At 37.9% G+C, this 13,289-nt stretch overlaps 1 protein-coding gene across 1 annotated transcript in view; it reads left to right on the top strand.

Annotated features, from left to right (window-relative positions):
* The window catches only part of LOC124784057 (ankyrin-3-like), a 291,446-nt gene that overhangs the window by 159,942 nt on the left and 118,215 nt on the right, over window positions 1-13,289 (top strand). The window contains exon 16 of the mRNA XM_047254070.1: window positions 3,292-3,475. Coding sequence (XP_047110026.1) covers window positions 3,292-3,475 — 184 coding nt within the window. The remainder of the gene's footprint in view (window positions 1-3,291; window positions 3,476-13,289) is intronic.

Raw genomic sequence — 13,289 nt, 5'->3', positions numbered from 1 at the left:
GAACCATGCCATTTTTAGCCAAAAATGGTCTAACAGAGATGGCTGCATGTGCAGGTGCATTGTCGTGGTGGAAGAACCAGTTTCCTGTCTGCCACGAATCAGATTTTTTTTTATGAACACTGTTGTGCAATCTTCATAAAACTTCCAAATAAAGGTTTGATTAACTGTTTGACCTGGGGAACAAACTCTGAATGAGCTATGCCCTTGGTATCAAAAAAGCAAATCACCATTGTTTTGATGTTTGATTTGTCTTGACGACATTTTTTTTGGATGGGATGCTGATGACATCTTCCATTGGCTTGACTTTTGCTTCGTTTCTGGGTTGTAACCATAGCACCAGGACTCATGATCTTTGACAGAAAATGTGTATCAGTTTAAAGCGGTTGTCTCAAAGCATGACTTGTTGCAACTCAATATTCCTTTTGATTATCAGCCCGAGGAACAAACTTGGGAGCAACTCTTTTCATCACCAAATCTTCCATTAAAATTCGCTGACCAAGCTCCAAGATAACCTTCTAATCTCTGACAGTTGACCAGTTGTCTGTCGATGGTTTGTGAGCACAATCTCTCAAATTTTTTCAATATTTTCTTTGATTCGGGCAGTTGATGGGTGTCCAGAATGAGATTTGTCTTTAATTGACATGTTTTAAATCAAGTAACCACTCATACACTTGAGTTTTTCCCATAGTGTCATCTCAGTAAGCTGTTTTCAATATTAAAACAGTTTCAGCAACATTTTTACCAAGTAGATAACAAAATTTCACTGCTGCATGTTGTTCACTTAAACTTGCTATCATAAAAGAACAAAACAAGAATATAACAGCGCAAGCAAAAACAGTCACTGTGGATGAACAGAACAAACCAGGTCAACGACACAGGCAGCACTGACTTGGCAGTGAGTTGCGCTAGACACGCTTAGTGGCAGAAATGTGTACTACACAAGCTCTGCCCACAACAATGTTACTCATGGTTTCTTTTTGCTGTCGAAACTGCTAATTGAAAATGAAGAATAATTTATGCCATCTTGGCTGTAGAAAGTCTGTTTTAGAATATTATAGTTTTATTAACTGTTTTGTTTAGTATATTGTTACCATTCTTGTGATGATAAGCATCTGTGCCACAATAAAAGGGGGAGTGACGGCAAGTTAAACTTGGCAAGGAGGCTGCTGTAATGATCTGTGACTGCCCTCCCCTATCAAAAAATAACACGAAATTGTAAAAAAATAACACAAAAATTGACAAAAGTAATTGTCGTACTGTATTGTATAGGCTCCTGTATGTCAATGAAAGCATGCTGAAAGAAGACACAAGAAACAGAGCACCTCAAATTAAAGTAAATAAACAAGAGCAAAAGAATTAAATTAAGCATGGGAAAATACCAGATCTAACTGTTAAACTGATGGTGTTCTGAGTGTTGAAGTGGGGCTTTATACATCACACATGCTGAAACTTCGAAGGTATGTTCATTATTCGGTGCGCTCACAAAGTATCCTGAAAAAAATAGTAGCTCTATTTTCTGCTACCAGGTGAAAACATAGCTCTGTAAGCAGTCAGAATGTGTTCTGGATGCATGGAAAGGTGAGGAATGGTTAAATAAATGAGAATAGTGGTTCTGGCACATTTATTAGGATATGATGATAAGTTACAATAAGTGTTCATATAGCTTCCTGACTCAGCAATGTGCTGCATCTGTAACATGGCATTGTCAGCAGTTGCTTGCAGTATATCCAGTGTAATCGGGGCGATCTGTCATCATATGCCATCCTTTAGGATACTTCATGATAGACATTCTCTTTTAGATATACCACAGCCAGGAGTTACAAGGACTTAGACTGGGGCATCTGTAAGGCAACACATCTTGAAATTGCCTAGAGGTGAAGCAGTTGTTACCAAAGGTTTCTCGAAACAAATCTTTCACCTGGCAAGCGACATATGTTGTTGCCCCATCTTGCATGAAAATGGTGTGAACACAGTTGTGTTCTTGCAAAGCTGGAATCACATGTTACTTAAGGAGGTGCTTATAACATGCAGATGTCAGTGTACAACTAACAGGTGCACAAGATGTCATCTCCTTGAAGAAAAATGGACAGAGAATGAAGAAGCTTGTGAAACCACACTACACAGTCACACAAGATGAGTGCAGTGAATGTTCCTTCACAACGTGTGGTGGAGTAGGGCCCCATATGTGACAGTTCTGACCATTTGTGGGACTGTGGAGAGTAAAATGTGCACCTTCTGTCCAAAGAATATTCCCTGGGCACATGTTATCCATTTCCATGCTCGTCAAAAACCAAACTGCAAAGTCTTGGTGTTGTAGCCTATCTTTGGGCTTCATTTGATGCACATTCTGAATATGAATGTAAAATGCATGGCAAAATCTTTTTATCTTTTGACCAGTGGAGAGAAAATTCCTGTGATGCAGCATGAGCACTTGCATAATTTTTAGGCATGTGCTGCATGGGTGGCTATAGCTACAGCAATTTCATCAACAAATACCATGGAAATGGTTTGCCTCCCTCTCCTTGCTGCACCACATAATTCATGCGTTTTTTTCAATTTTCTTGATCACATTCTTTAGCCCAGTTATTGACATGGGGCCTCGTTGCATCTGTTTCTGCTGGCGATATTCTCAAAATGCAGAATGATATTGCTGTCATTCTAACAATACAGCTTCACCAGCAGTGCACTGTCATTCTGATACAACAGCTTCACCGGCAGTGCACTATCTTTCTTCTCAATAGCCATTCCATTTCATACAGAAAATGTCAACCTTCATTACCCTTTACACCAAAAGTCACTTCGGAAATGTAATCAACATGCCTCACCAAGCGACCAACAGCTTACTGATGTCAAAACAATCAACTGCTGCTTACAGTGTCATATTTCCACTTGGTGGCAGAATGTAGAACTGTTGTTATTTTTTCCATATTCCATGAGTGCACTGATCAACGGACGTACCTACAATGTTTCAGCATCCTGTGATGTATACAGCCTGCACTGCGGCACTTGGAACACAATCAGTTTAATTATAACCACCTGGCAGTCTGCTAGTGTGAGGGTTTGCCATTAAAAATACAAACGGTTGAAAAGGGTCACAAAAGATGAGTTTACATTTCAGTCTCTCTCTCTCTTCCCCCATTTATCTATGCATTTCTTTCACACACAAGCATGTAACTGCACCCAGTAAATTATGCACACAACAGACACATACTAATAGCATTTTTGAATGTCCTTGTAGTAGGCCTGATACATTAAAATAGTGGAAACAATAATTCTTTTATTGTATTCCAGCAAGGACAAACTGCTTTGTCAATTGCACAGAAACTGGGCTATATCAGTGTTGTTGAGACACTGAAAGTTGTGACTGAAACAACAGTAACCACCACCACCACTACTACAATCGAAGAAAAGTACAAGGTCGTAGCACCAGAGTCTATGCAAGAAACATTCATGTCTGATTCTGAAGATGAAGGTGGTAAGTTGTTGAACAATATTTCTCTTTTACATGATTGACTGTTGGAGTCAGAAATAGTATGTATATTGGTTGAAAAGAAGTTTGATATACTTTTAAGTAAAATTGATCTATAATTGCTGCCTGATTCTTGTTGTAAATGACAAAAGGAAAAGCTGTTTCTTCAGATGTGTTAGAGGAAATAGTGGAAAAAGAAAGCAGAAGTTCACAGCCGTTGACAGTGGTTTCAAAGGTGAATTGCAGCAGTGGTTAGTTGTTGAAGGAGACTGAAATTGACACCAAGAGGTAGTTTGTGGAGAGAGAGAAATTTGAGGAAGAATTATGAAAACTGAATGGGAAAATATCTAATAAGAGTTAACAATAGTTTATTTAGAGCTTTCAGCCAAGTATTTCGTTTTCTCGTAAGTTCATTCACTTTTCTTTACAATGTAATCACAAAGAATGCCTGGGAACATATCTCCCTGCAGCACAGCTACAACAGAATGATTGCTGGCCTGCCTGCTTACACATATCATACACAAAGTCGATCACAATATAACTAAATAAGGTGGATTGGTTTTGTAAACTATTTTTTTCCTGCAGTATACACCATTATTGTCGACAATATATTGCCATTTCTGAGGAAGCTTATAAATGACATTCTTCCAAAATGTTGGGGTTTTCAGGTCGATGAACTCTGCGATGTTCAATCTGCAGTCCTCCAAGGAGGTGAGGTGCATGCCTTTCAGGAAATTCTGCAGGGAATGGAATAGATACAAGTCAGAAGGGCCATGTCTGCCAAATACAGCAGTCAGGGTAACACATCCCACTAAAAAGAGCACAGCTTTTAATGGGTCACTATAGAAATATATAGTCTGGTGTTCCCGTGATGAAATACATGATGTCCCAAATCTAGTCACCTTGAGACGATCCAACTGCAAACAGTATGTCTTGGAAGTGATAGTCTCATTCGGAAGAAGTTTGTAATATAGGATGCATTTGCAATCCCACTAGGTGCATAGCAGCACCTTCCTCGGATGCAGCCATGGTTTAGGAACCGATATTGGTGGCTATCGTGCACCATGATTTCCTCTTCCGGGTGTTCTTGTGTACACAATCCACTTCTCATCTCCAGTTATCAGTCTTTCCAGAAAAGCAGCATTCTGATTGCATCTCAATAAGGAACCATAGATGGACAGACACTGAATTAAATTTATTTCACTCTGTTCATGAGGAATCAATATGTCATGAATATTTATGTAAACCAGCATGAGCGACATTGAGCTCCAATGTAAACACCTGCATTGTCATTTGTGAATTGTTGACTATCATGTCATTAAGCCATTCCTCGTTTGTAACTGTAGGTTGTCCAGATTAAGGTTTGTCTGTTAGGCAAAATTCTCAGCTTGAAATTGCCTAAACCACTTTTGACATGCTCCAGCCATTACTGTATCATTCTGTATACAGCACAAATCTGCTGGCATTGTGGGGTGATTTTCCCCTTACAATATTAAAACTGCATAACATGTCAGAAATGTTTCTTCGTACTTTCCATAGCTTGTAGACGCATGTTCATGCTGTTCCATCCAACACAAACTGACATATCCAGCAGTGTGGCAGGTTGTCAATCTCTATGTGATAGTGACAGTTAGGCAACTGTGTTACCCTGGTGGGCACTGTGGGTGCAGGGTTTGCAGGTGCTGTAGATGGAAGGTGTGAGAAAAATGAACGAACTTATGAGACAACCCAATACTAAAATCTGAATAATTATACACTGGAATGAGAACGTCCTCAATATCTGTAGGTACTTGTCATCTGGTCCAGAATACCTTCTCAAATTCTAGAATATACTCATATGTTTTCATAAAATTATGAATGACAGTTATACAATTCACAGAATGCATGTTTCTTCTGTGTGTTCAGTTGAATTAAATATGAATGAAGAAGAAACCATTGTTCAATTAATAGAGCGTAGTCCCATGACAAGCATACTCTGCAGTTTCCTTAAATATTCATGTAGAAAAGTACATGAACATTGACATGGTTTTTAGTCTTTTTATCATCAGCAGTTGAAACACTTTCACACAGGTGTTGGAGCACAATGCTTTAAATTTTGTTTGTGGATAATTGCTGTTTGCCAATAAATTGCATTCATGCTCTTCACTCTCATATGACGAATCAAGAACTCACAGCAGTAGTGCAATGAAAACCCACATACCACTGTGAGAGACAGTCAGCTTTACTTACTGTCCATTGTCAATTAATTATATTGAAATCATATCTAGAGTCTTTTTATTACACTTTTTTTTTGGAGGGGGGAGGGGGCGGGGGGAAGATGCAGGGGGGGTTTGAGGGCGTGTATTAGTTTCCTGAAAGGCTCAATGCAGCCTGCCATGAATTCCTCTCTTGTGCCAACCTCTTCGTCTCAGATTAGCACTTGCACCTTACATCCTTAATTATTTGCTTAGTGTTTTCCAATGTCTTGTCTTCCCTTACAGTTTTTACCCCCAACAACTCCCTCTGGTACTATGAAAATTATTCCTTGGTGTCTCCATAGATGTGGCCTATTATCCTGTACTTCTTGTCTGTATTTTACATATGTCACTTTCTTTGCCAATTCTGCGAAGAACTTCTCATTCCTCATTTCATCGGTTCACCTAATTTTCAACTTCTTTCTGTAGCATCGCATCTTAAACACTTAACTCTTCATCTTTTCCACTTTTTGAGCAGTCCATACAATGATTGACTCATTAGACTGTCCTGTAATTCTTCTTCACTGAGGTTATTCATCTTGCTCTGATGATAACAATTTCATCAGTGAATTTTATCATTAACATTCTTTCACACTGAATTTTAATCCCACTCTTGACGTGTCTTATATTTCCATCATTGTTTCTTCAGTAGTCAGTTTGAAAAGTACTGGCAAAAGACTACATTCCTGTCTTACACCCTTTTCCATCTTTGCACTTAATTCTTGATCTTCAGTTGTTATTGTTCCCTCTTGGTTCTTATATAAATTGTATATTATCTGTTTCTCCACGTAGTGTACTTTTATTTTTCTCAGAATTTCAAACATCTTCCACCATTTTACATTGTCAACACTTTTTTCTAGTTGACAAGCCCTGTGAACATGTCTTGATTTTTTTCTTTCGTCCATTATTAGTCGCAACTTCAAACTGCCTCTCTGGTGCCTTTACCTTTTCAAAAGCCAAACTGATTGTTGTCTAACAGATCGTCACTTTTCTTTTCCATTATTCTGTGTATTATTATTGTCAATAAATTGAATGCATGAGCCGTTAAGCTGATTGTGTGAGAGTTCTTCCACTTATCTGCCCTTGTATATTCGGTATTGTGTGGATGATATTTTTTTGAAAGTCGATGGTATGTCTCCCTGAATAGTTGGTTGGTTGCCACTTTAAATTTTATATATTTTCAAGAAATGTTATCTCACCCTTCCACCTTATTTGACAGTAAGTCTTTCACAGTTCTATTAAATTCTGACTCAAATAGTAGATACCCTATGTCTTTCGTATCGACTCCCATTTCTACCTTAATCAAGTCGTCAAGCAAGACCTCCCCCTTAAAGAAGCCTTCAGTGCACTCTTTCCATCTGACCTCTCTCTCCTTGACACTTACCAGTGGAATTGCATTGTTAATTTTACACCCTTACTTTTAATTTCACCAAAGGTTAATTTCTGAACATTTTTCCTGCAGCCATTTCACGTTGGCTTTGCTGAAATCCCTTTTTATTTCATTCCTAAGTGACTTATATTTCTGAATATTTTTGTATTTCCCCTTCCATCGATTAGTTGATGTATTTTTTCAATTACCTAAGGTTTCTTCACAGTTACTTTCCTTGTACTTAGTTCGTGTGTTCAACTCTGGTCATTGCCCTTTTTAGAGATGCCCATTCCTCATCAACTGAACTGCCTGCTGTGGTGTAACTGTATATTGTTATAAAACATCTCATTTGTCAGTCCTTCAGTATCCCACTTCTTTACACATTGATTCTTCCAGATGAATCTCTTAAACTCCATTCTACTCTTCATCATCACTAAATAGCGATCCAGCCTATATTTGCTCCTGGGTATGTCTTACGATCTCTGTCTGCCCAATGTGTAATTCATCTGGAATCTTTCTATATCTCCTGGCCTATTCCAAGTGTACCTCCTCCTCTTGTGAATCCTATTCCCATTGTACCCCTTTCTGCTGCTGGTGGTATTACGCTTTATTCCTCTGTCCTGAAATCCTTGTCTTCTTTCCATTCATTGACCCCCCTTGTATCTAGACAGAGCCTTTACATTCCCCTTTTCAGATTTTCTAGCTTCCCTATCACATTCAGACTTGTGACTTGTGACCCTTTTTTTTGGGGGAGGGGGGGGGGGGGGAGAGGGGGAGGAGACCTGACAGCGAGGTCATCGGTCTCATCGGATAAGGGAAGGATGGGGAAGGAAGTCGGCCGTGCCCTTTCAAAGGAACCATCCCGGCATTTGCCTGGAGCGATTTAGGGAAATCACGGAAAACCTAAATCAAGGTGGCCGGACGCAGGATTGAACCGTAGTCCTACCGAATGCGAGTCCAGTGACTTGCGACATTCCATACTCTGACTTGTAATATGTTACCTTTTTCTTGGTTATTGACTCTTTTTCTCATTGATACATCCCCAGTGGCAGTACCCTCCCAGATATCTGAATGGGGGCTAACCCGGAATCTTTTGCCATTAGGAGAGATCATCCTGACACTTCTCAGTTTCAGGCCACATGTCCTATCAATACACACCATTTGTCTTTAATCCAATTGTTTCCATTGCCTTCTGCATCTTCATGCCATTAACTATTGCTGATTCTTTCATTTTGTAGCAGTAGTTTCCAGCCACAAGGTCAAGAGGATGACCTGAAACTCTGTCAGCTCCTCTGGCAATCATCGACTTTGTTGGTAGAATGAGGGTAACTCTTTACACTGGGAGTCCTTGGTCACCATTGACGATGATTTTTAATTAGAATTTAAGCAGCAGCTGGGATTGAACCTGGGATCCAGGACGTTTTTATTACTAGGTAAAAAACACTACCCTGAGATCAGGAGTCTTATAGACTGTTACTATTATTGAAAGAGGTTCCTCTGGCTGGAAAGTATCTTTCTTTATGGTGAAGCCATATATCATTCTCTCATCACATAGCACATAATATAAATTTAAATTTTTGTGACTGATGTGTTAGCTTCAGTGGTCAATTCTTTGATTACCAGTCACAAGATATCACCCATTAAGTTTTTAGTCCATAAGGGTGGATGAAAACAGTGTCTAAATAGTCAGTAAACACACATGATAAATTAGTTCCTCACATTATAAGCAACTGTGCTCTCTTTTGTAAAGCACTAAAGATAGTGTCAAAACAGTTGTTGTTATATAGAGGGGAAAGCTGTAAAGTAGTTGTTATTGGATAGTCAAAAATTCAAATTAAACTATTGAATGGTATTAACTTTTTCATCACAAATAGATTTAATTACCTATGTGTGTGCTCTTGATTCCAGAATGAGATATTCAATCTGCAGCAGAGTGTGCGCTGATATGAAACTTCTTGACAGATTAAAACTGTGTGCCGGACTGAGACTCGAACTCGGGACCTTTCCAAACTTCACAGAAGCTCTTCTGCGAAACTTGCATAACTAGAACTCCTGGAAGAAAGGATATTGCAGAGACATGTAAAGTTTGGAAGGTAGAAGACAAGATACTGGCATAAGTGAAGCTGTGAAGACGGGGCGTGAGCCGTGCTTCGGTAGCTCAGTTGGTACAGCACTTGCCCGCGAAAGGCAAAGGTCCCGAGTTCAAGTCTCGGTCCAGCACACAGTTTTAATCTGCCAGGAAGTTTCATATCAGCGCACACTCCGCTGCAGAGTGAATATCTCATTCTGGAAACATCTTCCAGGCTGTGGCTAAGCCATGTCTCCGCAATATCCTTTCTTCCAGGAGTGCTAGTTCTACAAAGTATGCAGAAGAGCTTCTGTGAAGTTTGGAAAGTAGGAGACGAGGTACTGGTGGAAGTAAAGCTGTGAGGACAGGGCGTGAGTCGTGCTTGGGTAGCTCATTTGGTAGAGCACTTGCTCGCGAAAGGCAAAGGTTCTGAGTTCGAGTCTCGGTCCGGCACACAGTTTTAATCTGCTTTTGATTATTTTTTAAATGAACATAATAACTTTTTTAACTTGAAGTTATTCTTAAAATATTTATAATTTTTCAAGAATCACATTATATAATAAACAACAAAAATAATCAATTATTGATAATATAATGTAAACGGACTGGTGTAATGAATAGATTTTTTATCTGTCCATTTACATTACATTATATAATGTGAAATTCATTGCAAAGCACTTTTGGTTTCATTTCATGTATCAAACATTACATAGAACACACATATGTCCATATAGGCAAAAGAATGAAATCTCTTAATTAAAAGGAAGGGATGGGTGCTGTGCTAACAGTTACAGTGATGTACTCCATTTCAGACTAGAAGCTCCATGTGAACAAAAGCAGGATTATGAAGTGCACCTGCTCTACTGTAATACCCCTGATTTACCTAGATATTTCTGACCTATGTCATGCAGTTAGCATTTTGTATCAATAATTTTGTCTGTGTCACTCATGTAATTATCTTTTCTCTACTCTTCCATTTCTTTTCTGTCTGTGTCTTATTTCTAAATTCCACTAATCTAAGATTCATTTATTTTCCCCTCAGTTTTATTGTGTCTGCTGTTTTCTGAATATCCAACATTTTTCTTTTACCATATGCATACTTCAGTTTCAGCTGTAAGTTTTTTTTCCTTTTAAAATTTGTTCTTCTATCCTGAGCCCTACTCTGCTCACTAACCAGGAAAATAAAAATTAAGACTTATGTCTGAACAGCTATAATCCTTAGTCCATAAAACGTGTGAAATGTAGCAGGATCAATAATAGGAGTAATTTTATTTTTTCAATTTTTGTCTGCTCCTCGACACTGATAATGAACTACAACTAAAGAATGTGCTTCCAAGCTGGTTTCATGACATGTGAAATATTACATTGGGACCCCACATCATTTACCACCTTAAAATATTTTGGAAATCTGCATAAACTAATAATTTTACTGTAACTGAAAATGAGAAATTTCTAAGAATTAAATATTATAACATACAAAACAATGTTTTCTTTTTTGGTCTTTAATAGTAACATTCCACTTAGTTCAAATCAGGGAATTTTTTGTAATAATACTTTAGCCTTGACATAGTGAGTATGGTTTAATTGTGGTCTAGTATCAGACATTCAGTGATATACGTTTAGCAGATCTTATCACTCGAATACTAGTGTGATATTGTTTTTGCTTTGCCAGTGAGCATTTTAACTGCACTGTGGCTGATTGTGGTTGCTTCTGAAGACTACTAACATTTCTAACATATTCTTGTTGATAGAAATAAAGTTACTTATCTACATAAACCTGCTCCAGCTTCCTGTGTCTGAGGCATATACTCCTCCCTCAGAAATATGTCTATTTATGTCTTTTTTGTGTCTGTGTGTCTCACTTAGTTGGATAAGTATGTGTATGCCAGTTATTTTTCTTCCTGTTGTTGCCGTATCTCTTTAAGGGCAATTTATAATAGTGAGTCTCTTGCAACCAACAGAATTGTTATGAAAACTAAAAACTTGTATGAGAAGTGCAGCTAACTAGGATGTTCTACATGTACAAAGCAAACTTCATTGTGATGATCTGTTAATATAACATTGATAAATGACATTTTGCATTCAACACTCACACATACTTTGAAAAGAAAATAATCCACAAATAGCGAATGATTCATAATGCAGGGACATTAAAGTTAAATAAGACATCAATGAGAGCATTGCCTGAAAAAAAAGCAATTTTCTGTATTCAAGTCACAGGTTGGTGCACAGTTTTAATTTACCAGGAAATCCAAAAACATTACACACTCTGCTGCAAAGGAAAAGATCCGTTCTGGAAAGAAACCTTAGGATAATGAGAGTACCGTGAATATAGATGGTAAGAAGAAAAAGAATAGATGGACAAATTCATATGTTTTTCTTAATTGTGAAAAGTTCATGTAAGAATCTTTACAACATTGCTGAAACAATAATTGATTAGAGTGTACTGAACAGATCTGAGTATGAATTTTGACTTTCCTCGCTCCTCAGACAGAGTAATTTAGGATATTTTTCTGGCTCTTTTGATGCTGTACATTGGTACATGGATATTCATGTTTCAATATAAAATAAAATTGCAATGTATAGAATGAAAATTTTTAAAAATATACATATCTCTAGTCTAAATGCTTAAAACATATTATAAAAACTGAAAGTGAGAAACAGTGTTTAGAAATGAAGGAAAAGGGTGTGCGTATCTGTTTGTACTATTCACTTACTACATGCACATTAGGTTAGCACAGAACTAGCATTGAAAAAAGCTCCTCAATATGACTACCTTTCTGTGTGAAATGATAATTAAATCAAGACCCTAAGCTGTCAACGGGGACAGTTGAAAATGTGTGCCCCGACCTGGACTCGAACCCAGGATCTCCTGCTTACATGGCAGATGCTCTATCCATCTGAGCCACTGAGGGCACAGAGGATAGTGCAACTGCAGGGATTTATTCCTTGCACACTCCCCGTCAGACCCACATTCCCAACTTAATGTCCAAATACCACATTCGTAGTGCCCCTGCCCATTACACTCATTACCTGCAGCAGAAAATCTCACTGCGTCCCGTGAGAGATCGAGCAATGCGTGTGCATACAGCATAGAAGAAGGAGGTCAATGGCCAGTTAGCCTTAACTACATGAAGATGGTATCTGTGTCTGAAAGAACAGCAATGCTGTTTTTAAATTTGAAGTGGCAGGTCAGGCTTGTTATGAACATTGATTGAATAGTAATCTAAATGCTAACATATTAGGCACTAAGGGATTTTTAAGTCTTAGTTTTTACTAATATAGTTTTATATGCGATGGGCGCAACAATTTCTGGTACAAACCTAGCATTATGAAAAAAAGTTGGGGAGTGGCTCCTGCAGTTAGCAATGAAAATCCAGGACCTATCTATGGGTCATATTGCAAAATGATCCAACAGAACTAAAAGCGGTATGATTCTAACAGACAGTTTTACGTAAGTCATGGTTAGTTCTTTACTTTATTCTCTTCTTTAACTGGTAATGATTGGCAGAATTATTATTTCACAATTTTCAGGGATACAAGTTCTGAAATTTGATCAGAGTTATAGTACTGGCACGTTTCCCAAGTGGGCAGAATGGTAGCAATAAAAGTAATCTTTATCAATTTTTAGAAAGTTAGGTGGCTTGTAATTAATTTTTGAACTTAATCTTCATTCTAAATTGGATCCAAAAGACATTAAGAAAAGGCTGATTATTTATATAAAGCAATAGAAAAATGCCAGTATTATTATGGTTGAAAGCAGACCATTACCATAAAAGGTGAATTAGTCAGCCAACTTGCTTCTAAGGAAGAGCTATTCAGCTTGGAAGCTAAGAGGCGAGGAAGTAGTCAGTTCTGTTAACTGCATTGTGTTCGTCATTTTGAAGTTAACAAATATGTGAGCATTATGTATTCCTTCTTATAAATTTTTATGATTCCTTTATTCTTTATGTATTTCCTAACACTTGTTTACCATTCACCTTGATGAAATCTTAACTGTTTGCTGCATGCCATGGAATGTGTTGGTGTGCATTGGAATGTAGATTGATCTAACTGTAAAATTGTAAGATTTTAACATTGGCCACTATTGAATTATGATGCACAGCTCCCTGTTGATATTTATAACATTTCATAGAAAGAGTAAACTTC

Source organism: Schistocerca piceifrons, chromosome 1 (assembly GCF_021461385.2).
Source record: "Schistocerca piceifrons isolate TAMUIC-IGC-003096 chromosome 1, iqSchPice1.1, whole genome shotgun sequence".
Lineage (NCBI taxonomy): Eukaryota > Metazoa > Arthropoda > Insecta > Orthoptera > Acrididae > Schistocerca > Schistocerca piceifrons.
The sequence above is the reverse complement of the archived record's forward strand: the minus strand, read 5'-3'. Positions and strand labels throughout refer to the sequence as shown.